This window comes from Corvus moneduloides, chromosome 8 (genome assembly GCF_009650955.1).
Source record: "Corvus moneduloides isolate bCorMon1 chromosome 8, bCorMon1.pri, whole genome shotgun sequence".
Taxonomy (NCBI): Eukaryota; Metazoa; Chordata; class Aves; order Passeriformes; family Corvidae; genus Corvus; species Corvus moneduloides.
The window spans coordinates 16,657,011-16,681,494 of NC_045483.1; the positions used below are offsets into that span (position 1 = coordinate 16,657,011).

Genomic DNA, 24,484 nt, shown 5'->3' on the forward strand with positions numbered 1-24,484 from the left:
AGTGGCAGAATCCCCAAATCCATATCTATTTCAGTGTTTGAAAAAGCAGTGATGTGGGGCTGACTGTTACAAAATACATCTGTCTCAAAGAAATACTGCATCTGAATATCTCTGAATTTCTCCTTTCTCTGTAACAGGCAACGAACTAAACTCTCATATTGTTCATCTTTCACATAAGCATCTAGCAGATCCTCTTCACTCTCTGGTTCCGTAAGTCTGATTTTTGTATTAAGGGCAAATATATGGTTCAATGCACTGAAGATGGTTGAAAATACTTTAGGACTTAAATGTCAAAGTTTCCTGAAAGTTTCTGTTAGGCCCAGAATACAGAGAAGGTCCAAGCAAATCTTTCTTCAGAAAGAGACTGCTGCATTGATAATCTAGGTCTATCAAAAGCAGAATCAGATTCTTTTGAGGTACTTACCTGTGGCAAACATAACAAGATCTATCTTTGTGAATTGGACATCCAGTGCCACCTCCAATTCCATACACATATTGATTGCTTTTGGAAGAATTTTCAGCAAAGTAAATCCCAGCTCCAAACATGCCACCTATATAGGCATGTCTCTCATCAAAGCCTTTGTGAATGATTGCATTCACAAATGGGGAGCCTAAGAGAAAGGAAGTAAAATATTGACAATACAGTACACAGATTTTTGTATGTGTCACAATCCAATAATTCGTTCCCACTGTGTTGGGAACTACGTAGCCTTCCTTATGAAGATGTTTTGTGAACTTTGCTCATCAGGATAAACTCTGTATTTGTGCATGGAAGAGCCTCCAACAGGCTTTAACTTGCTAATGGTAAATTATCTTTTCTGGATAAACCCAAGAAAACAACAAAAAAAATTCCACCCCAAAACAACCTATAACAGAATGAAGTTTGATCTTTAATCACTTTGGTCATACAGCTGATAAAACAGACTCAAGGAATAATTTCTTAAATGTTTTCTCTTACATCTTGGTCTCCCTTGGGGGAGAGACAAAGAGTTGCAAATTTCAGAAGAATGATACAGTACATTGTATCATTCCTTGTGAAATACAAAACGCAAGTAAAACCTAGAACCTACTTCCACTGAGGAAATTTACTTTGTTTGAGACAGTAGAAACCCTTCCATAAAGAGTGCTGCTGACGAAATAAGTTCATAAAGTGCATTTCAACATCTCACCATGAAACAACATCCTTTCATTAGCATGGTTATGATTCTCTTCAGAGACCTCTTTCCTCCTGTGAGTGTATCTTTCCCACAGTTTTTTGTTGCATACTTTCTGAATCTGAAATGGTCAAAAAGAAACTGAAAAATTCTGCTCACTTTACCAGATAGATGTATATCCTATAGCCACTATACTATAGTACACTTACGCTGCCACTTAAACAAGAATACTTTCCTTGGGACTCAATGAGACACAAATTGGCTTATCCTGCACAAGCTGATTGTTGTAGTATCACAAGTAAATAATAACTATATGCTTAAGAATCAGTCAATTTTACACAGCTCCTTGTTAATAATCCTTAAATGAAATACTCTCTAATTTAAATTTAGCAGGCTTAGTCAGAATTCTTCTTGATGACAAATCACTAGTAAAGAGATCAATCAGTTAATTAAGAAATGCCTTCCATGAAGACTTACACTTCTAAAAGAAAGTAAATTACAAAGCCCCTGCAGAGGTATGCTGGGCATTGCAAAGTCTAGTGCATGTAGGTTATGTAGGAATAGCACATCAATTCCACTGGGAAAACTGTAACTTCAGAATAAAACTTAGTAGTACTGACTTGCAAATCAAAATCTTTATGATATTAACAAAAATTACCATTACTACAGAGGGAAAAATACATAAATACAAACCAAAATTCCATTAGATTATTTAAACTTGTCTACTGGCTGTTTTTTTACGCTTGTCTGTCGCTAAATCAAGCCAAAGTAAGAGTTCAAAAGTTTTGCTTTCACTTCTTGTGGTTTTTTCCTGCCATTCTCCCTCAAAAGAAATCCTCTTCTGTTTCCTATAAAACCTTCTGCCTTTTTCTTCAAAAATTCTGCAGTTTTCTGTGAGATCCCTCTATGCCAATTTCTCATAAAATTTCTTGCCATTAACCCATAAGTAGCTTTTCCATAAAAAATTAGTCTTTGAATTTCCCTGGAAGACGATCTTTATCCCATGAACATCTCAGAATGGCACATCTTGTCACAATATAGAACTCAAACAAGTGTAGAACATTTTATGGATATTTTACTTTTAGACAAAACTCCAAAGGTGTAAAACCACTAGCCATAAAAAAACAACAGCCACCTTTAAGATGTTGTATCTATTGAAGACTCCACCAGCATGTCCTCCATCTCTGTGCTCTCGGACAGTACTCTGCATCTGAAGATTGAGAATTTAAGGAGGATTACATTCTTTCAGAACACATTCAACACATATCTCCTTTAGACAAGTCAAATAAGGAAAAGAACTAATTATGTATTAAAACAATTAAAAATTGTAAGAGGAACTTTTAGGCAATGACTGTATGTTAAGTAATGCCAGATTTTGTGGATGCATATGGTTTTTTGTTTAATGATTTTTTGTTTAATGTATTTTGACTGGTCCATGGTCTAGTTTTCAAACTGGAGAAGACTGTCACTAATCTCTTTACAATTGTGTTTCTTCAGAATTTTGCCTAGTGTGGTTACGACTCTTTTAAATCACTTCCTTTCAAACTGCGTATGACAGACAGGCAATCCATTGGTAGCACAGAATTTATATTACATTGAAGAGATTTGATATATAATAGAGGTTTTAAAAATAGTACAAGCAATAATAATATAAGTAAGAAAACAGCTACAGGCATCATGAACACAGATTATAAGTAATGCAGTCAAAGTTGGGAATCTGAAGTATCCTTATGCAAGCTTTTGTAAGCTTAGTGATGTTTACTGCACTGTTAAATTGTCTAGCAATACTTCTTTACCTACTTCTTTAGTAGCAATAGCAAAAATACTGAGAGACTACAAAGAATGGCATATACCTCTTCTTCTACTGACTGAAACTCCTTGTCTTCGGTGGAAAGGTCTATGAGAATAGTTCCACTACCGGAAGTATTTAGAGTCAGGTATGGGTTAAGTCCTGTGAATGTAATAAAACACAGCAACAGTGTCAGAAACTGCAATAATTTCTCTGATCTGTGGACACTGATCAATCCTTCTCTCATCAAGAATCATCATTTCAGATGCACTAACCCATTTGTCTGTGCTTAGCTCAGTATACTAATGCACACAACAGGGGAACTACTTGTAAGCACTTGTTTACTTCAGAGTTCATTTCAACTCTAGGCAGTGACACAGCGAGCAACCAGTTCCTGTACAGAGTCCACAACTACTGATGGCAAGGGCATCATGAAACAGGAAAAGCAACTTGAAGCACTAATTCAATAGGAGTATTTTTTCCATGGTCATGCAGAAAGAACTGACAAAAGAACTAAGTCTGTCAACCCAAAAGGCTTGAGCCTGGTATTGAAAGCCTAAAAGATACTGAATGTTTAAAGGAAACTTCTTAAATGAAGCATACTGAATTATGATGAATTCAGGACTCCCAGGACCGTGCTGGTATCAACAGTCCTACACAAATAAAGAGGCTTTAGCAGTAATTTTAATGTAAGCTAAAGCTGTTGAACAAAGCTGTTACGTTAATTTTGGTTCACTGAAAGCACGCCAACTCTATTTTTAAAGGAAAGTGTAAGAATTTCAACTGGCTTTCTGAGTGAGCAAAGACAGCATTCTGTAGCAGAACCCAATAGTACATAACAGGCCTGAACTCATCAACAGAATGTGCTCTGCTCTTCAGAGTGCTTTGATGAAGATAAACACTCCCTATCTCAAGGAGCTTATGAGCATTTTGCACTAGATTGACACTTCACCTAAGTAAACACAAAACAGTGACCACAGAGAAAAAATATAAATCAGAGAACTGAAAGGCAAGATTCACAGTAATTCACAGCATAAATAAAAGTACTCAAGTTTCAAGTCAGAAGACATTCTTAACATTTGAAGTGCCATTTTCTAGATCAGGTTTTATTACCAATTCTTTTTAATGAGATACAATTTGGAATAACATAAGTAATTTACAAAAACTGATTATGTAACGGCAGTATTATGTGATAATTTAAAATGAGCATATACCTTGTTGTCCAGAAATAAGTCTTTCAACTCCTTTGATGATTTTATGCCTATGGCCATAAGCATTAATGCCAATTTCCTTCAATTCTTTGTGTCCCATTTCAACCAATACGTCCAATGTTATCTATAATGAAAGCAAGACCATGTTTTTTGTACTAGAACAACTGCCAATGACAGTGAAAATATACCTCACAACAGCTGTGAGAAAAAGCAAGTGTGAAAAGAATAGGAACATTAGAGGTTTCATATTTTACTTTCACTCAACTGCTTTCTTCAAACTTTTTGTCCTAAACCGACATGCTACAAACTACAATTTGTAACTTGCATTGTTTGCAGGGACCATGTTTCTAATTGAGAAATACTCTTCTAGATATATTCAAGTGAACACAAACAAGAACTGAAATTACTAATTAACACAGATTACTTATTTACTCTACCTTTTATACTGCTGAAAGGAAACACTGCTACAACTGTTAAACTGATACGAACATTACTGTTCCCATCTGTTTATATATACATATATTTTAACACACACTTATTTTGTATATCAGTTAAAAAATCCAGTTACAGTCCTTTCTTTTATTCCACTTGTTTTGACAGTCACTCATTTAAAATCTCTCTTATTACATTATACTAACCAGGCACTATTTATTCCATTGCTTTCTAGCCCTGAGTATCTGGAAATAAATATAACCACTTACCTGTTCTCTCTCAAATATGTCAATTAGATGTTCAAGGCCAAGGTTCCGCACGAACTGATTAATGCTAAAATCTACACCTGAAAATGGGTAAGAAGAAAAACTCACAATGAATTCATACCTGTATTACAAAATAAAGCATACACATCTCCCCCTGTCTGTGGCAAAAATGAGAGACAAAAATTCCTGGTCTGTTGCAGATGTGGATTAAATATCTGTATCACTACCCAGTAGCAATTTAACCTGCTCTTCTACCTCCCTAAGAGAAGTCTTTATGCTTCCACAAAACAAGCCACCCAGCTACCAGAAATGCAAGTTCCAACAGAAGTATATATTGACAACTAAAATATCACAGAAGTAACCCTTTTAAGATACCTGATCTAAGAACAACCTCTTAGAAATTAAAGTTTGTAGTAAAATACTGCTTGGTATGGAGCCAAATTTCATTTGACTTCTGTTTTAAAACACAATTCACATACTAGCTCTGTTCAGCAAAAAACATTTTAAAGGTTCTGTAAGGGGAAAACAGTAAAATCTTGTAGTATAAGACTTTTAGACTTCTGTTCCTAATTAATGGCATCATAAGGAACTGAAATACTGCATATATCAGAATAACTATATCAATGTATGGGAAACTTCACACTTTTGTATTCTTTTTACCGTATGTTAAGAAACGTCACTCACTCCTGAGAAAGCCTCACCTTCTTTTTTCTCCAGAACAGTAGCTCCCTCTGCACAGTTTGTACCAACAACAGATGGAAGTTCAGAAAAACTACCAGACAAGTTGTCAAGACTACTTGCAGCAGACAGACTGGATGGACTGGATGGAACAGAAGACAGGGAATCAGCTGCAGAACCTGCAGCCTGAGACACACTTATAACCTGAGGTTTGTAGCAAGTCGGTAAGGCAGAAGGAGGCATTGCTGCTGTCAGTAACGCACTGACATCGTCTGCCTAAGGAGCAGAAAACAACTCATTAGAACAGAGGAACACTTTTGCACAATGTTTTTTCCTAGAATGCACTATCATGATATTAGATTTCTTGAGTACACTCAAGAACAATATTGGGAAAACATGCATTTTACAATGCATCTTACAAACGGCCTTTTCTGGCAACAGCGTATGTGAAATTGTAAAATGTTTATACATAGAAGCTCTAAGAAGGTAAAAATTAAAGACTTCAGTATTTCTAAAAAAATTTAGGGACAGTTAAACAGAATTAATTTGCTGCAAAAAATGAACAGAAGCTTCTACTGGAAATCAGAATTTATGAAACAAAACAGTTATTCTGAATGTAGTTTTGGATTACATTATAATACTTGGAAATAACACAGCTGAAAACTTAACAGACAGTTTCTTAAAATGATGCTGCTACAAGGTCTGCTTACATTTTATTGTCACAATTTTTCTATCAGTCAAACTATAAGCACTGAATTAAAAGCATCAAATTATAATCATTAATTCATTTTGTTAGTGTTTTGAGGTCTTTTCCCCCCAACTCCATACTGAAATAAGATGCCTGAAGCAAGAAATTATTTAAAGCAGGTTTATAAAGATCTATTGACTTTCCTTGCCAGGCACATAAAAATACCACAGAAACAACAGTAATTTAAATTTTGCAGAAGTGGTTGTATTACTGGCTTTTTAAAGAACAGCTTTTAGATGAGCTGTCACAAATAGATAAGTACAGATTTCCCAAGAGAAGCCCTATCACTTACAGTGACCAGGTCCAATGGTGTTTGTCCTTCTTGGTTTTTCAGAGTAGGATCAGCTCCATGTGCCAGTAACAAGGCACAAAGCTGAGTCCTTCCTTTCTGGGCTGCTTCATGAAGAGGTGTGAAAGCCCATTTGTCCGTAGCATTCACACATGCATTATACTTTATAAGTAAAGCCGCTACGTCAACATGCTGGAAAAATAAAAACACCTGTTAAATTCCAATACCACAGTGTATTAAAATAATTAAGAACTATTACCGCTATTTCTGTGTAATCAGAGTAATTCTAAATTTTCTTAGAATGCATTTAATTATGATTTTAAAATGTATTAAAGCAAGGTGTTTTCTTCCTCACCTAAAACATACCAGCAAAAAGTTGAGTAAGATTTGTTCCCTTGTGAAAAAAAGACAGAGTAAAACATAATTCCAAATCCAGAGGGATCTGAAGGAAAAAAATGCCTGATTCTGAACTTCCAGTTTGGAAAGTACTCCAACTGTTTTGGTTAAAGACTTGATTCAAGGACAAAGATTCAGGAAAACCACAAAAACAACTGCTGTCTCAACAGCAGTCATATAAATGGAAGTGAGATCTTCCCGATAAAATCTGACTGTCACAGGTAAGGAAAGGCATTTTACAGAACACCTTTCAGCCTGCTGGCTTTCTAGGTGTTCACGGTCAGAAAACTCCATTTGTGATTTTACAAATTCATAACAGTCTTTACCTATAACATAAACTGTGATCAAATTATTCATTCTGTCTTAAAAATAAGATTAGATTATAACGCAATAGTAAAAGCATTCTACAGAGTATTGGCTCAAAATGCTGTCAATGAAATGTACCACTTTTTTTTTAATAAATAAAGTCTCAGAAAGTTTGAGATATTTACCCCATAAGATGCTGCATTATGCAGAGGAATCAAGCCTCCTTTATCCTGTGCATTCACATCTGCTCCATGCTGTAACAGGTACTCTGCAACCTCCAAATTATTGTAACCAGCTGGAGTTGCAGAAGGACAGAATAAACAGAATTAAAACACCACCCCCAACAGGCTGTAGAGAAGTAGTAATTCATTTAAATTACTTGAAAGTAAATTAAAATGTCAATCCACAGTGTAATACCTATTAAGGAGGACAGCGTTACCCTATTTAAGAGTATTTGGTTTTAAAACCTGTCAATAAACAACAGAAGATCCTTTCTGGCTAGAGAGAACAGGAAAATAATTAAACAGTTTGAAAAGCAACATAAGATTAACATGTGTAAGGTACTAATTTTTTAAAAGAGAAAGTACTGAATCCTCCAGCTTGAGGCTACACTCTAAACTTGTGTAGACATAGAAAGTTTGGCCACAGTAATTAATTAGTAACTGATCAAACTAGTTAATTAGAACACTAACCTGCTAAATGTAGTGGTGTTGAATGCCGTCCTTGCGTGTCCCGACAGTTGACATTGTCAGGTGAACAGAGCTTTTTTACTCGGGCCAAACAACCTTTCTTTGCAGCATCTAGGAGAGCTGCATCTCCTCTAAGTAGGTCTTGAATATCAGTATCACCATCTTTAACAAGATCTAGAGGAGTATTTCCATCCCTGTTTTTCTTTGTAGGGTCAGCTCCATGCTGTGCACATCAAAGACAGGTGGTAAGTGTGTCAGCAAAATAAACATGCCGCATCTTAGGCATCTAATGCCTTGTTGAGCAAATATTCTGACTCATATTGGAATCCTGCAGAGAGCCTTCCATTTACTGTGTGAGAAAGGACAACACAGGTGCTAAGAGTATCCCTTTTACTGAAAATATTTAACTACAATAATTCAGAAACCACACACTAATTTCTCGAAGAAGTCCATTTACATTTCAGAGTGAACAAGAAAAAAAAGGTAACCTCCCTCCAGCATATGTAATACCTGTAACAGGAGTTTGCAAATCTCATATTTTCCTTTTGCTGCAGCTTCATGCAAGGGAGTGAATTTCCACAAGTCAGCTACATTGACAACTGCACCATGTTTAACCAACAGTTCTGCAACTTCATAGTGACCGTATGAGCAGGCGTTATGCAAAGGGACAAGTCCTCTGGAAACAATTAAAAGAAGAGAAAAACTCTCTTTAGAAATAGGGCATTTTTTCACCAAGCAATATAACCTTAAAACACAATGCACCTTTGACAATCAAACCATAACAAAACCTTCCTTCCCCCCTCTCCCCCCCAGTCTAATATAGTAGGAATACTATTGTATATTGCAATATCTATTGCAGTAAAAACTTAAGCAGTGAGGCACTGAAGAGAAGTAAAAGCACAGGGCCAGAGAAATTCCTGATGCTCTAATCTTAAGTACTGCAAAATGCTTTTGGGTATTCTTAACATCTTCACTCTAACTAAACACTAACAGAAGTTCCCGTGAAAATAAAAAAATATCTGAAGAAAAACAGGATGCTTATCAGCTAACAATATTCAAAAGCTGATAGATAGGACCAATCACAATTGCCAAGAAAATACAATTTGAGCGTTTACCCCTTATCTTTTGCATGTACATCAGCTCCATGCTGAAGAAGATACTCCACAACAGATACTCTGTTATATCCAGCTGCAAAATGAAGTGGTGTAGACTGACGTCCTTCAATATCTCTGCAGTTCACACTCTGAACTGTACACAGCTTCTGTGAATTTCCCCAAACAAAATATATGTCACTACATATAGTGTTGACACCTCTAATTTAGTCATAGAATGTTGTTAACAACAACACATTAACACATTTAGTTTTGTATAACTGTTTTCAATAAAAATTATTTCATTTTTACAGATTTCACAGATTGTGTCCTAAGAAAGTAATTCCACCTGCTCCCAAATCCACACCTGTAATTTATTTATGCTTTTTATATAAGGCAAACATCTGGAGGTGATGAACATTGTATTTTGTAATCTGTAATAATTGTGTAATACACAGGTTTTAGGACAGATCACAACTCTAAAGCAGTCAGTGAAGGGCTGTTCAATTGTTTGCTTTGAGAAATTATACATTGAGATATAATTCTGTGCTAGTTTGGCTGCAGCGGAGTTAATTTTCTTCACAGTGGCTGGTATGTGGCTGTGTTTTAGATTAGTGCTGTTCACAGGGCTGATAATAGAGAGATGTGCTGTCATTGCTGAGCAGGGCTTACACAGAGCCAAGGCCTTTTAGTGCTGCCACACTGGTCAGGAGGCTGGGGGGAGACACAGCCAGGACAGGTGATCCCAACTGACCAAAGGGATATTCCAGAGCAGATGGCATCATGCTCAGTACATAAAATGGGGGAACAAGGAGGAAGGGGGGAACATTTCTAGTGATGGAGTTTGTCTTCCCAAGACACCGTTATCTGAGATGGGGCTCTGCTCTCCTGGGGATGGCTGAACACCAGCCTGCCCATGGGAAGCCATGAATTAATTCCTTGGTTTGCTTTGCTTGCGGGTGTGACTTTTGCTTTCTCTATTAAACAGCTTTTATCTCAACCCTTGAGTTTTCCAGCTTTTACTTTTCTGATTCTCTCCCGATCCTGCAGGGGGGTGAGCAAGCAGTTGTGTGGGGCTTGGTTGCTGGCTGGGATTAAACCATGACAAATTCCCTCTTATTTTTAAGGAGAGGTTTAACCTTACTTTGACAGTATCCACATCTCCAGCCTTTGCAGCCTCCAGCAACTGTCGATCTGCATCCGAATTACCTAATGGGATACCTTCTGCAAAATAAATGAGATTGCATGACAGGTAAGTGTAGGCAGTTGAAGAAATTTGTTAAGACAGGAAATAACGTGAATTTATTTAAGGGAAATCACTGAAATAAAGTTAACCCATTACCAACAAGTTTTGTCTCTGTTTACTATCTACAACTATAGCTGCCAGAGCTAGTAGTGTTTGTGAAGTTGACTTCAGCAATGTGCTTCCTGTATGTTTTGGAATATTGTGGAACCAACTAAGCCTTCTTATTTCAGTTTAAGAATTGGACTAGATCAAGTTTATGTATGTATATAATATCCAAAACTTACTCTTGAAAATCCATGTATATTGTTGCCTTCAATGGTACAATGGCCTTTTAACTCATAAATGCAAAGCAGACATTTTTTGTTTTAGAAACTCATTTTCTACTTTCAATATTCCCCTCACCCTATGTCAGGATTTTTATAAAGTTGTTCCAGGTGGCTATAGCCCAAAATCTTCATTGCTGATGATCTAGACAGTAAATGATATTATTAACTAGGGAGTAAAACACCACCTAGTACTACTGTCTTTTGTAGAACATTTTTTTTGGTTGACTAGTCTTCACTATTGACAGCACTTGAAACGGCAAGTAAAATGAAGCACCACAGTGGATCTTGAATAACTCAGCATACCTTGTAGTAGCTGTTGCACACTTTCAGTCCCCATTTGTAAGGCTGTAAAGCCCTGCAGAGACACGATGGAAGGATCACATCCAGAACTCAGCAGCAACCTGCATGTCTGAAGATGACCACAATGTGCTGCTCTATGAAGAGAGGTCTGGCCAAGATTATCTAATGCATTAACCTGAAAATAACACAGACAAGAAATATCACCATCAAGTTAGTATTAAAGATGTTTTCATTGCTGACTGGGAATATTTCACAAATAGTATTCTTACTTCAATAGAAAGAACATATTTAGTGTATTTCCAAAGGTGATGACATTTCAAACAGTAAAATTAAAACAAAAACAGTTCATAAAGTAGCCCCCTTTTAGAGGCATGCATATAATCCAGTGCATTTTTACCACAAACACGAGTAATCTATTATTTTGCTCCTGGCAGTACAAATCTTCAGTGCCAACATGGAGAACAGCTTTTACCTGCATTGGCTTATTGTGGTTTTTCAGACTGAGGACTTCCTATGTGTTGGGTCAGTCAAAGTGTATTCAACAACTTAAAACTCTGCACGCAAACCTTACTTTTATTCTCTACTCTTCCTCCGGGTTTTGGAAACTTCACAGCAGTCAGGCTATAATCAAATTTCCACGAGAGAAATTCAACTCCCAGTCCTGGAGGATTCAAGCACTACAGAGTCTCTCCTTTCCACGTTTTCTTTTTGTGGAAGTTTGAACTAATCACCGTATTATGACTTTACATTTTGTCTTCGCTGTAATTTTTTACTGCAACATCATGTAGTCTACCTGTCACACAGTTCAGTTTAGCTTCTTGCTGTTCATATATACCCCCTGCTCTTTTCCTCATGTATTTAATTACTCCTGCTGGACAATGAAGCACTGAACAAGACACTCTGAAAGTCTTCTGTTCACAGAGAGACTACATCTGCATTTCTTAAAAATAGGACCAAAACAATGATGATTCTATAATGTATAGAGCTGTACTGATGGATTGATGGCCCACAGCTGAGTCTATAAATCTAGAACCTTCCAAAACTAATTCTTTTAGAAAAGCCTGTCTACTCAGCTGTCCATTCTTATGGTATGAAAACCTGTACATGAATGTTAACAAAAGTATGATAGTCATACCTTAGCTTCATGTTTCACAACTACTTCAACAACATCATTATGAGCCTTTTCTGATGCCACATGCAGAGGAGTCAAGAAGCTAAAAAAAAGAGGAGTAATTCAAAATGTATTTTGCAAAATCTTCTAAACAAACACTTAGGAGTATTCATTTGTAACCACTCACTCTTTTGTTTTTTCATTGATATTGGCTCCTTTCCTCAGCAGCAATTCACATACTTGTTTCCTCTTAGGATATGGAGATGCAGCAGCACAGTGCTGTGAACATTAAAAAGTTTACAATTAACAACTAGCTAGCAATATCCAGGTTTTACTAGATGCTGATCAGCTGGCAGTTAAGAGCTGGTGGCATACAAAGACAACAGAAAAAAAACGCCAAAACATGTAGAAGCTTATTCATTTGGAAGACTCCACATGGGCTTTTGGATTTACTCTGGTATTTTCAAGAACTCCCCTTTCTAATAACTACTGGAAACCATCAAAACAAAGCTAACATACATAGCTCGCTGTTGCTTAAAATGAGACTATTCTACAAAACCTAGTCATTTAGATAACCTAAACAGGCCATTTATGTTAGTCTTAACATTAAGAACAAAATATTAATCAGTGTTATTTGCTTAACTAGACACTGGATATTCTAGGTTGGTCTGAATTACACCATTTGACACTAAAATTTTTATTGCTAAACTATTACCTAGTATGCTTAGGTTAGCCACAATATATGCAAAATCATTATAAATCCTGAGATATTACCAATGCTGTCTCATGTGTCTGAGGATGCTTGAAGTTCACTGTCTCCAAAGAAAGATGTTTCTTTATACGAGCTACATCTGATTCTCTTGCAGCCTGTAGCAGTGAGTGACCTTTGAATTCATCTTTGAAAACAAAGAAATACATAGCAGAGGGTTACACTCCTTGGCTTGAGAAGGATCAAGAGAATTGCTTCTTTCAGTTAGAAAAAAATATCCATTTTATTCAGCAGACCATGGAGCACACATTTCCAAGTCTGACTCAAACTTTTACATCATTTGACAGAACTTGTTAAGTCAAGTCAAAACACTACACAAGTTTTGCTTTGTTTCTAAACCAAAGCCAGAGACATCCAAACTGACTGCACAAGATCTATTTCACTCACCACTTTGTAGGTTCTACTGTTCACATATGTACCAACTCAAGTATAAATCTCTATTTTTGGAAAACCATTTCTAGATGCTAGCATGAAGCCTAGTGTAGTATTTACTGACAATTTTTGTAAATATCCCAGAAAGTTACTGTTTGACCACTCAAGGACACAATCTGAGGTCACTCTCTTCAACTCTAAGTTTGCTGGACACAAATCAATGCCCTTCATCAATTTCTTTGAACTCTCAGTGATTGTGGCACACTCAAATATATTCAGCATTCTAAACAGTTATTTTTTCTTCAAACAACTGTGGAATACAAATTATTATTTCAAAAATCTTGATGCAATGACAGGAACAAATATAGGAAATGAAAATGTATTGGCAAGGTCATGAGGGAAAACATGTATTTGGGGAAAAGCTACAAAACCCATCACAACCACTTGACTATAAACCTGGCAGTAAAATAATTTCAAATGCCTACATTCAGAAAATCTAGCAATTTCAAATTATAAACAGTGACATGTACTGCACAATATTGCACAATTACTTTTAAAGTGTAAGCATTTTCCTAATCTGGTTTTTGCCAGATCACTGTCTAGGGAACCTAATTACACATTACAAGCTGTAACTGTAGAACTGATCCCATTTTATACTTACATGCTAATCGTTCTTTTAATTGGGGTGTTGGAGCCAAATCAATGGTGCTTTTGTTGTGACAGTTCAACAGTGTTGGGTCAGCACCATAACTTAACAAAAGAGAACATACTTCCACCCTGTTCTTAGAAGCTGCTTCATGCAGAGGGGTGAATTGCCACAGATCCATTGCATTCACACATGCTCCATGCTTGAAAGGGAAAGGGGTAAAAAAAGATGCAATCAAAACCAGAACATTAGAAAAAGACTATGTTATTAGTTTTAATACAGTAGACTGTTAAAATAAAAATCAATGCTTATATGCAAACTGTTTCCAAGACATTCATTTTCAATCTAACACAACATTTCAGCACATTGTGGTTTTTAATCCTCTGGTGTCCCACAGGTACATTCAAAGAAGCCAAAGGCTGGCTGGCCAGTCTTTTCAGGCTTTTTTCAGAAAGGAAAGGAGCTCTGCTACAGGTCAAATCAGAGAAAGAGAAATATTCACATTCTCCAAATCACCTGTGAACAAGCTCTGGTTCTCTGCAGCTCTAGAAAATGTCTAGAGTGAACAGCTGTACTAAGATAAATACATGTTCTATGCATAACCCCCAAGATATGAGTGCCACAGTATCTAAAAGGAGATGGCCACTCAGCTTCAACTCAAAACATTTAAGTACAAGATTCTACAAGTAACACTCCTGGATGAGTAACGTATGTGTAACACTTTGATTGCACTTCAAGTTCAGTCTGTAAGCAAGTACATGCTCTTTCCCATTGCTCCTCTTAAAGCTGCATTGCTTTGCAAAAAGTAATTCAGAGTTCTCTGGAGCCAAAATCCAATATGGAATACAACTCTAGCTTAACAGTTAAGACACACAGTAGTGTGTAGGCAAAAGTTCATTTGTGGGGTTGTGTCCAGTACCACCATTGTAAAAATTTACTTTACAACTGGCCCCTGAAGTAAAAAAACCCATGACTACTTATACTTACTACAATAAAAGCTTATTTCAATAGGTTTTTTTTTTTACTTAATTTTTTGCTAAACAAATAGAAAGATACATGGAATTAGTGGGGGGCTGAAACATACAGAATAGAAGAAGAGCTATTCCCTGAGCAGCCAAATGTCTGGAGTTAGATAACAGAACACCCTCAGTTGTTATAATCTTGATTTGCTGTGGCAGCTGAGAACAGGCACAGCTCAAAACTTCTTTGGTGGAAAACATATTATTTTGCAGGCCACATCTTCAAGCCACTAGTTTAATGTGCATCATACTTATCTTCAAGATTAACATAAACCAGATAAACCACTCTGCTTTCCAAGAGTTCACTTATGTTAGGAAAATCGACAGGTTTCTCTTTCTTTTGGGTAAAGGCTAGAATTCAGGACCAGAACTGATGTTGTAAAGTTCATTTCCTCAAAAGACTGATTGCTCATTAATTTAAAAATATTTACTATCTTTACCAGTATTCTTTTTAAACACCTCTTATTGCTTTGTCTTCTAAAATATTCTTCTGCCAAACTCAAAATATCACTCAGCTTGTAGGGGTTTTTTCAGGGCCTTTTTTTTCGGGTGAGTGTAGAAAGACTGACATACACTGTACTTACTTGGTGGTATGAAAACATTGGACTTTGGAGCAGAGAGAGTTAAAAAACAAAGCACATTTATAAAGAAAAAGCTTCCTTGCAAGCAGAAGATTCTGTAGCTCCAGCTTAATAATCACTAACGTGTAGAGCAAAAGCAATTCATCACTGAGTTTTGTAAATCTAAGTACAAAATAAAAAAATATGCAACTTGTATTAGCCTATTATAAACTGTTCTTATTTAATAATATGCAATTTCATCTCTTCAAAGACCAACCTTTACTAGAAGCTCTGTTACTTCGTAATGACCATAGGAACAGGCATTGTGAAGTGGCACCAGATCTCTACACAGAAGAAAAAGGAGGATTATTACTTCAGCATATATTAATTTTATATATATTAATTTGAAATGCGTCTAACACATTGCAATTAGTACCTTGAACATTTTACAAAAACAACATGACAAATGTTCAAATGAAACTATGGAGAAATAAGAAGCTGAAGAAGAAACCAGAAAATCCCATCAGCATTTATCAGAACGGCAAACATCTAAAATAATCAGAAGATGAGAAGTGAATTGCATTGTCTCGCTGCAGATGGAATGGTTCCACTCAGACTTGGAACCCTAACCAGGAAGAACTATCTGCAGAAGATGTTCACGAGTGACCCTAATGATACCCTTTTTCACAAGAACAATGCTGTAGTATCTTCCCCTGTGAAAACTAATCAAGTTGCATTTTTGTCATGACACAAAGGTTAAAGGTGACAGTCTCAAGTTGGAAATTCTTAATGGTTAAAACAGTATTACTGCTCTTTACTTCATCTCAATTTTTAACAAATTCTGTTTATTCTGAACAAAGGGAAAAAGGAACCTACCCTTTATCCTTAGCATGTACATCAGCTCCATGCTGCAGTAAGAGCTGTACTATTTTTACACGGTTATACCCAGCTGCTAAATGCAATGGAGTAGACTGAAACGATAGAATGTAGAATAAATCAGTAACACAAAATCAAGATTGATTTTATATTTATTTTTTCACAACTTGTTAACAGTACTAAATTCTGAAGTCCTTCAAGACTTACAAGATTAAAAAAACCCCCAGAGTACTTGAATCAGACATTTGATGACTATGTTCATTGTTCACGAACTACTCTTGAAGTCAATATAAACACAAATCCAAATTTACTCCATCACTAATACAAAGGCCATTTTTGGTTTTTAGCCTACCATAGCTGTCAATACTTTCCAGGCACAAACTATGTCCTTGTGAAAGGGGAAGTAAGAAGGCCATCAGCAACAATGACTGTTACACTATGAAGAAGTCTCTCTGCCAATCAGTGAAGTAAGTTTAGAAATTATCAAGAGGGATTGTTATCCACATCTGTGAGTGGAGTAAGTGAGTGGGATGTGAGGAAAATTTCATCTCTTCTGAACTCTCACCCCTCCACAGAGCAGACAGATAACTGCTTTATGATCTTTTCTAGCAAACGCATTCAAGCATCAGCAGCACTAAGGGCAGAGCTACGAATTAGTGAGGAGAATTCTTATCCTCTGCATTTACAAACCCATCCACTGAACCAGATTTCTACAGTTACTAGAGGATGAGCCTCATAACCAGATGAGAAAATAGAGATGCATCAGTGTTTTGGAGATCCCAGTACCTTACCACAAAGCCTCAAAAAGGGAAGTAACTAGATCAAAACTTGGGTGAATTAGTACAAATGCTTAACAAGAAAAAGGATGCCAAAAAGTGATACTCAGTAACCTGAACCTTCTGAAGTAGGCTAGGGGGCTGAACCCAGAAGACTCAAAATTTTTCAAAATGGAGATTTGGAACATTTTTTATGTATTTCTTTACCGTTACTTACAGCAGTGAACAGCTTACTCCTGAAACAGGAGCAGTAACGTGCCTAAGGGTGCATGTCAAATAATGCGCCTGTTTCTCCCTGATAGGGAAAAAATCTGTGAAAAGGCCTCGCTTCTTTAGCACTGCAGATATGATAGTCAAGCAGAAGTTTCAATTGAAAAGGGTTTGTTTATTGCTCCTATATAGAATTACTCGCATAGTCCTTTTAAGATTAAAAGACAAACAAACAAAATCAGCTGGCTGCTAGAGAGGTGGACTCTTATTTTCCTGCATACAGTGAAGAAAACAGACTTTATGTTTAACATTTTTAAAATCTGGTCAAACAATAACTGTGGATCATGTAAGAGATAACTAATTTTAAATCAGGTTTTAAACAAAAATACCTTTCTGCCATCACTCGCATGACAGTTAACATTTAATGGTGTCAGAAGAGACATCATCTTTTCCTCATTTCCACTCCTGAAAAACAAGATATGAAAGAGCAGAAATATTCTTATCCCAATCTTTAGTACCTTATTCTGGTTTTGTATTTTTCACTGCTATAATGTTGAACAGACCTGAAGCAACACATTCCCCTCTGTATTGTCAGCATCAAAGGGAAAACAAAAATGCATTTATGCAACTACTTTCATAGCTTCATTCACAGAAAACAGCCAAAGCGTAGCATCTAGATGGAATGCAAGCTCCAAAGACTATATACCTATATATTAATGACATACACTTCTGCAAACATACTAATGCCAGTTATTTTCCAAACATACATACCTGGCACTTTCTAAGAGTTCATCCTTCTTGTATTCACCTAGAAGGCAAAAGGGCTTTCTTTAGCTGTCAAATAAATGTCTGTATGTGAAGTTCACCACTTATCATCCTCTTCTCAAGTTTTAGAGAATGTAAGTGCTAGAAGTACTTATACTCTTTTCAGTTGTTAAAGGGAGCTTTTAAAAAAGAGGAAGAGTGAGTTTTTACACAGGCAGGTATTGATAGGACAAGGGGAAATATGTTTAAACTAAAAGAGGAGATTTAGATTAAATGTTAGGAGGAAATTCTTTACTCAGAGGGTAGTGAGGCACTGGAACAGGCTGCCCAGAGAAGTTGTGGATGCCCTGGCCCTGGATGTGTTTAAGGCTATGTGTAGATGGGGTCTGGGCAACCTGGTCAAGTGAATGCTCCTGCCCATGACAGGGGGTTGTAACTACATGATCTTTAAGGTCCCTTCCAACCTAAGCCATTCTACAATTCTAAAAATTTGATAGGTCATTACTGAACTAGCACAATAAACTATCCAGAACACATGCCATGACTGAGATGATGAAAGCCATAAGGGAATTTCTATTTAGAATTATAAACCAGAGACAAGTTAAATTAGTATCAAAAAGACAAATGCTAAACTACTGTATTACATCAGTTCAACTTGTTACTAGTCACAAAGTAATTTCAAGATTATCAATTACCAGTCAGCACTGCTTTTGCAGATGTGTCTGCTAGATCCAAAGCTGTTCTTCCATCTGTGTTCCGGATGGTTGGTTCAGCACCATGCTGCAACAGTACTAAAAATGCCAAAGTTTTCCATGAGAAAGCAATTCTACAAGACAAGCCTTATGAGACATATCATTACTGTAATCTGCAACCAACAAAAAAACCCTCTGTTTACTCATCCTAACTTCCTTTCTCAAGTTTTCAATGTCAGAGTTCTGCAATGTCAGTATGTGACCAGTGTATCTGGTGAAACATGTCTAGACATATTTCAGAGAAAAAAGCAGAGCAGAAAGGGAACAATCACCAACTGACAAGAGGCAACCTCAGTTGAAATCTTGTGACTGCCCACCACAAAAACTCTGCAGCTATTTTCCATCAGCTCCAGAGCATGCTGCCCCAAATCCTCAAGTGACTAAGTCCTAACCTGTAGAAAGCAGTGGCAGGCTGTGCATGTTGAACTCGTATTCAGGCCAAACAGGCAATGTTATATGTACAGCTCTCTAGATGTGTTCCTTGAAGAAAACAACAGCAAACCATACCATCAAGAAATGTTTCTTGACCGTGTATCTAATTTTCTAACTCTTCCTTCAACAGTTCCTCATAAGAAATGTGTAAGTAAGGCAGGTAGTCAATATAATTGAAGTTTTCCCATCGTTAACTAATTTAACACAGCTGCTACAGATAAGAGAGAATGAATCCATCATTAAGATCACGTCTGTTCTGTCCACTGCACTGTGATCAGCAGCAGAAGGCAGCATAAGAGTCTAGGCTGAAATAGAAGAGAATTTAGCTCCATCATGTCACTCTAAAGCACTTTTCCCATGATGCCAATGTGAACCTTTAGAGGTAGGCAACTATAAAAAATAGATCCAAAAACTTGTAAGAGTGACATATGAATTGAAGTTTATGAAAGATGTTTACTTTTAACCCTTGTATCAGCCATAGCTCCATAGAGTGAAAATGGTTTTTAAAAGGTTCTTGATTTTTCACAGTGAAAACGAATGAGTCAGTCACAGGAAGAGTGGGAGAAAATTACCAATGCAGACATCTGTCTTCCCCTTAATGGCAGCTTCATGAAGGGGAGTGTAATTCCAATTATCTCGAGCATTAGGATCTGCACCGTGCCGCAAGAGCAGATTGACAACTTCAGCATGGCCAAAAGAGCAAGCGTTGTGAAGAGGAATAAGGCCTCCATCATCTCGTGCGTGGACATTGGCACCACTTTGAAGTAAATATTCAACTACGTCCTTCCGACCAAAACCTGGAAGATGAAAAGGGAGAAAAGACATCAGGGTGGGGTAAGAGAAATCCCTGCCCCACATATGCAGATTAAATCAATGAACTTAAATAACAGTAACCACTCCTAAGGACAATCACAACTGGCATGCTTTACTAAAGAAGCATTTACACACTAAGGATGTTTTTGAAACTCTTAAAAATTAGATTAAACTCAGTAGAAAAATACTATATTCAAGATTACTGAAACAATTAACATCTTGATAGGGCTCCCTCAAGTTTCAGTTGTATCTTGCATACTTATGTAATGGCAACTGAACTAGGTCATCAAACTGTATCTATATTTGCTCTACTATCTCCACATGAGGCCAGAACACTTTAGGATTTCTGCTTGTAGCCATTATACCCATCTGCTTATGTGCCAAAGGCCACCTCAAAGGTTCCAGGAATGTCTCTCTGGGTCTCAGCAATTCTTAGGACAGGTAAGAGCCCTATTTTAGTACATATTAGTCTTCTGCCAAGTACGTTCTGGGAAATAACTCATGTGTGCAGGACTTGCCCTTCCTTGCTTTAAATATCTGAGTTACAAACTCTTTCCCTGAACAGATCAAGATCTGGATGAAGTTTGAGCTTGCCCCTCAGAGGGAATAACCATACAGTTGCCAACACCACTGATATCTACATTGCATCAAATTTAAACTCTACTACAGATCACCCACAAATGCCCATGGTAGGTTTAAGTCCTTGCCGTAAGTCCATAACCTAGAAATTATGTATATTCTTGATAACCACACAGCATTTCAGTGACAAAGTCACCAAAGCATACAAGTGTCAGCATTTCGGTTATAACAGAATTTTCAGTTTTAGCTTAGCTGTGCCTGAAACTTTTCATAGCATGTTCTTCATTAAACCTGACTTCAGTAAATCCCTCTTCTAGAGCAAGAAGCACTTTCACTTTCTCCATCTGAAGCTCCAAAAACCCCCACTGCCATTATTAAGCAATTTCTGGATCCCACTTGCTAAGAGAAAATCTTGTAGACAAGCTTTACATGTCAGAGAGAGAGGCCAGGACAAGTATTCAGGAAAACCTTAGTTAAATTCAAACTTTACTCTTCTTCCCTCAAAAGTCTGGTAAGGAACCACCTTCACCCCAGATTTGTCATTATTGTAACAATCATTTTATATCAAACTTTTGAATCACAGAATGAACTTCAAGGTGTTTTCCCGTAACAGTCACAAGACAATACTGGTGATGTATTTCTTCAAAATCCAATACCAACAATACAAATTTTAGCTTACTAGCACCTTGGCTACGATAGAACCACAGACCCTACAGCAAACTCACTTTTGAGTCTCAACATGACACCCATCTTGCCTGTCCTAACAGGGAACAGGAGCTCAGCACACCTTGGGATGAGAACTGGATCAGACACATGGTCCATGAAAAACCAACTTACCTGCACAGGCACAGTAAGTCATATTCACTGACCATGCATGCTATTTCTGCTGCCAAAAAAAAATATCAGTAGCTATATTCATGCAGCCTTATTGTCTATATTGCATTACACACATCATGTTTCTCATTCTTAAATACATTCAGCTATTCTAACAAAATATTATAAGTACTGTTATTTTCTTGAATGTTTCCTGCCATTTGTCTTGCTTCTTCAAGCTTTCAAAAAATTCTGTTTCAGGTTTGAATGTATACTCAAAACTTAATTATTTTGAGAGTCTATTCAGAAGAGACTTTCACAAGTACCAGTCTTGCAAACACATAATCAAAACTGTGATTTGATGACAGTCTGCTTGGTATTTTCTTCTTTGAGTACCAAAAAATGTTTTCCAGGACTCCTGCAATTATGTTAGAAAAGTCTCTGATCAAATTCTTCATCCAGAAGTTACTTATCTGGTAGCTAAACCACTCATTCTTGTACAGAAGGCATTCCTATCCCTCACAGTATTGATGCATAGCCATATTTTTGCAGGTAAAATTCCTTAACAGGAATCAACATCATAACTGAAAATCAGCTGTAGTAAACCTTGTTATAGGCATAGAGAATTCCCTCAGATCCCTCTATTTAGTACAGAGCTTCAATCAGATACAATTCATGACCAATCCACAGCCTGTCTCTGAGCAAAGCCTGCATCCATTCCGAAAGTCCCTGAAGTACAGCAACACGCCCTCAACTACCTGTAGCTAATTTAATATTAATAAAATTAACTCATTTGTATCACACCAATTTTTGTAACTTCTCTCCAGCACTGAGTGCACAGCAGGGACTCCTTACTTCCTTGGGGAAGCATCTGTACAACAGGGCACCATATATGGAAGGAGAATTATTTTCCCATTACTTTCTACAGGATGCATGAGTACAGAGGAAGTGACCAAACGCCACAATGGTCTCTGCCTCTGCTGTTTTCCCTGAGAGTGGAAAGCAGGGACAGCCTTTGCCGACACAGGGAAGGCAGCCACTACCTACTCCAACAGTTCCTCTTTACCATTAGTTGGCTGCAGTAGAAACTATTTCAACACTTTAAAAAACTCCAACGTTGTCATTTTTAAGGGGTGGGGGTTTTCTCTGGCTCTTGAGTTTTTATCAAAAGACCACCTAAATAGGATCACAGCTTAAAGCTGTGCAAGGTAATGATCTTATCATCATGAACACTTTGTTTTTTATTGCAAAGAAGGGCTGGCTACTCAGAACCTTGAGCTGATACTCTTCTACCATCTGTGGACAGCTGAGCAGCTCACTGCATTTGTTCCCTGAAAAGTTACAATCTGTAGCTGACATTTCCCAATTATTAATTATAGTAGAAATGTGCAACTGTGTATAATTTTAAAAAAGTATTTATTTACAGTCACTGTGTGTCACAGTTGCTATTCAGCTACTTTTGATGGGATAAAAAGCTAACAGAAAAAATTGAGCTCAAGTTCTTCTCCCCTACCCTGGGTGTTCATATTTTTGATGAATTTGGAATTGCAGGAAGGGCATTTTGGTACCTGCCAAGTCCTTAAAACCTTGTGATACTTTGAAGTTTGACACATGCTGTGATGGAAAAGACTGATTTGAGGAAGTATATGCAGCTTATGATGGGAGAGGATGGAGTCTCTTTTATTGTGAAGGGTGGTGGGCTCTTGTCTGAAGCTTCAGGATACCTTAACTATCACACACACAGTTGTTGTGTACTAGCAAATCCAAAGAGCAACCTCCAGCAAAACTCCAATATGTATTACTTCTGATAATGACACATTCCTAGGGGAGAGCTTGAAGCTTAATTTTAGTATCTTTTACTTCAAAATCTACCTTTACAAACTGATACATGGAAAAAGAGGAATTTGGTTTATGTTTTCTAAAAAATTGTTAGGTAAGATCTGGGAAAAGACTCAAAAAAATAGAACCCAAGGTCAGACCCAGAATGCCACTAAAAAAGGAAAAAAAAGGACAATACAAAACATGATGTATTTCAGCTCCAAGTCCTCCATAAAAGAAGTCTCAAAAGTGAACGAAACTAGTCAGAGAAGTTTTGTAATGTATTTTCTAAGAACACCCAGACAACTAGGATAAACAATGCAGGAATACAACAGATTTTTTGTTTTACTTCCTGGAATGGGACTCCTTTAGAGTCAGAAGACAAAAGAAGTTAGTATTAGTCCAACTGTGAATAATAGGGGAAAGGCAAAATCAAACAAAACCAGTAAGCCCCAAGTCCAAGGACTCCTCATGTCCACCTTTCACACAGAGTCTATTGCAGGTGGTCTGACAACAGCAGAGTTCGACCTGACGTGGTAAAGAGAAATCACACAAGTGTTTTCTATCACATGTTAACCAGAAACCCAGCAACTCCTACAGGCCGGTGAGAGGAGCAATTAATTACTCTGTATCCCAAGAAGACTCGGGCATGGCAACAGTGTCTCCCACTTACACACCAACCTGCTTAACATTAGAAATCTCACAGCTACATGATCTTATTTATGGCTATACATTTTTAAAAGAAAAATCTTTCTACAGATCAGGAGTTCTTTAAAGTCAAGACAGATCACTCCAGAGAGATAAACTAGATCACTGTATTGAATGAGAAACATCTTAGCCAAAAATCCCCCCAAACTAACAAAAAGTAAATAAATAAAAACAGCCCCTCACTTCTCCAAAATGCTCTAAAACATATACAGTTGTTTAGAAGTTCAGAGTTTTTTAGTGGACAGGCAGGATCACTGCATATAAAAAAACAGGTACAGAAATTTTTTCCTCTGACAGGATACTTTAAGTTGTCTCCTGGGCTCTCTTGTCGGTCAAGCTTCTTGAATTTATGAAATACTGCTGTCCTGAGGAAGCTTTAAGAACTTAGACCTCTTAAGTCTGAGTCAAGATCTCTTAACATGAGGAAAGGACACCTTAAGCAGAAACCTTTTCCAAGACTAATAAAGAAAAAAACATCTTTGTTACTGTCCATATTGTTTAGCTGAAAAGAAGCTTCTGCCTTCTGCAGCCTGTCAGCCTTGGG

At 37.0% G+C, this 24,484-nt stretch overlaps 1 protein-coding gene across 1 annotated transcript in view; it reads right to left on the bottom strand.

Moving 5' to 3' along the window:
• The window catches only part of TNKS2 (tankyrase 2), a 29,327-nt gene that overhangs the window by 3,988 nt on the left and 855 nt on the right, over positions 1-24,484 (bottom strand). Inside the window, exons 2-25 of the mRNA XM_032115754.1 lie at positions 19,782-20,006; positions 18,721-18,816; positions 18,032-18,068; positions 17,650-17,725; positions 16,275-16,369; positions 15,676-15,742; positions 13,835-14,021; positions 12,807-12,928; positions 12,220-12,311; positions 12,057-12,135; positions 10,925-11,096; positions 10,194-10,273; positions 9,074-9,219; positions 8,469-8,634; positions 7,962-8,181; positions 7,455-7,564; positions 6,571-6,759; positions 5,554-5,806; positions 4,856-4,932; positions 4,158-4,278; positions 3,008-3,105; positions 2,290-2,364; positions 1,170-1,275; positions 425-611 (exon numbers count right to left, since the gene is read on the bottom strand). Coding sequence (XP_031971645.1) covers positions 425-611; positions 1,170-1,275; positions 2,290-2,364; positions 3,008-3,105; positions 4,158-4,278; positions 4,856-4,932; positions 5,554-5,806; positions 6,571-6,759; positions 7,455-7,564; positions 7,962-8,181; positions 8,469-8,634; positions 9,074-9,219; positions 10,194-10,273; positions 10,925-11,096; positions 12,057-12,135; positions 12,220-12,311; positions 12,807-12,928; positions 13,835-14,021; positions 15,676-15,742; positions 16,275-16,369; positions 17,650-17,725; positions 18,032-18,068; positions 18,721-18,816; positions 19,782-20,006 — 3,076 coding nt within the window. The remainder of the gene's footprint in view (positions 1-424; positions 612-1,169; positions 1,276-2,289; positions 2,365-3,007; positions 3,106-4,157; positions 4,279-4,855; positions 4,933-5,553; positions 5,807-6,570; positions 6,760-7,454; positions 7,565-7,961; positions 8,182-8,468; positions 8,635-9,073; positions 9,220-10,193; positions 10,274-10,924; positions 11,097-12,056; positions 12,136-12,219; positions 12,312-12,806; positions 12,929-13,834; positions 14,022-15,675; positions 15,743-16,274; positions 16,370-17,649; positions 17,726-18,031; positions 18,069-18,720; positions 18,817-19,781; positions 20,007-24,484) is intronic.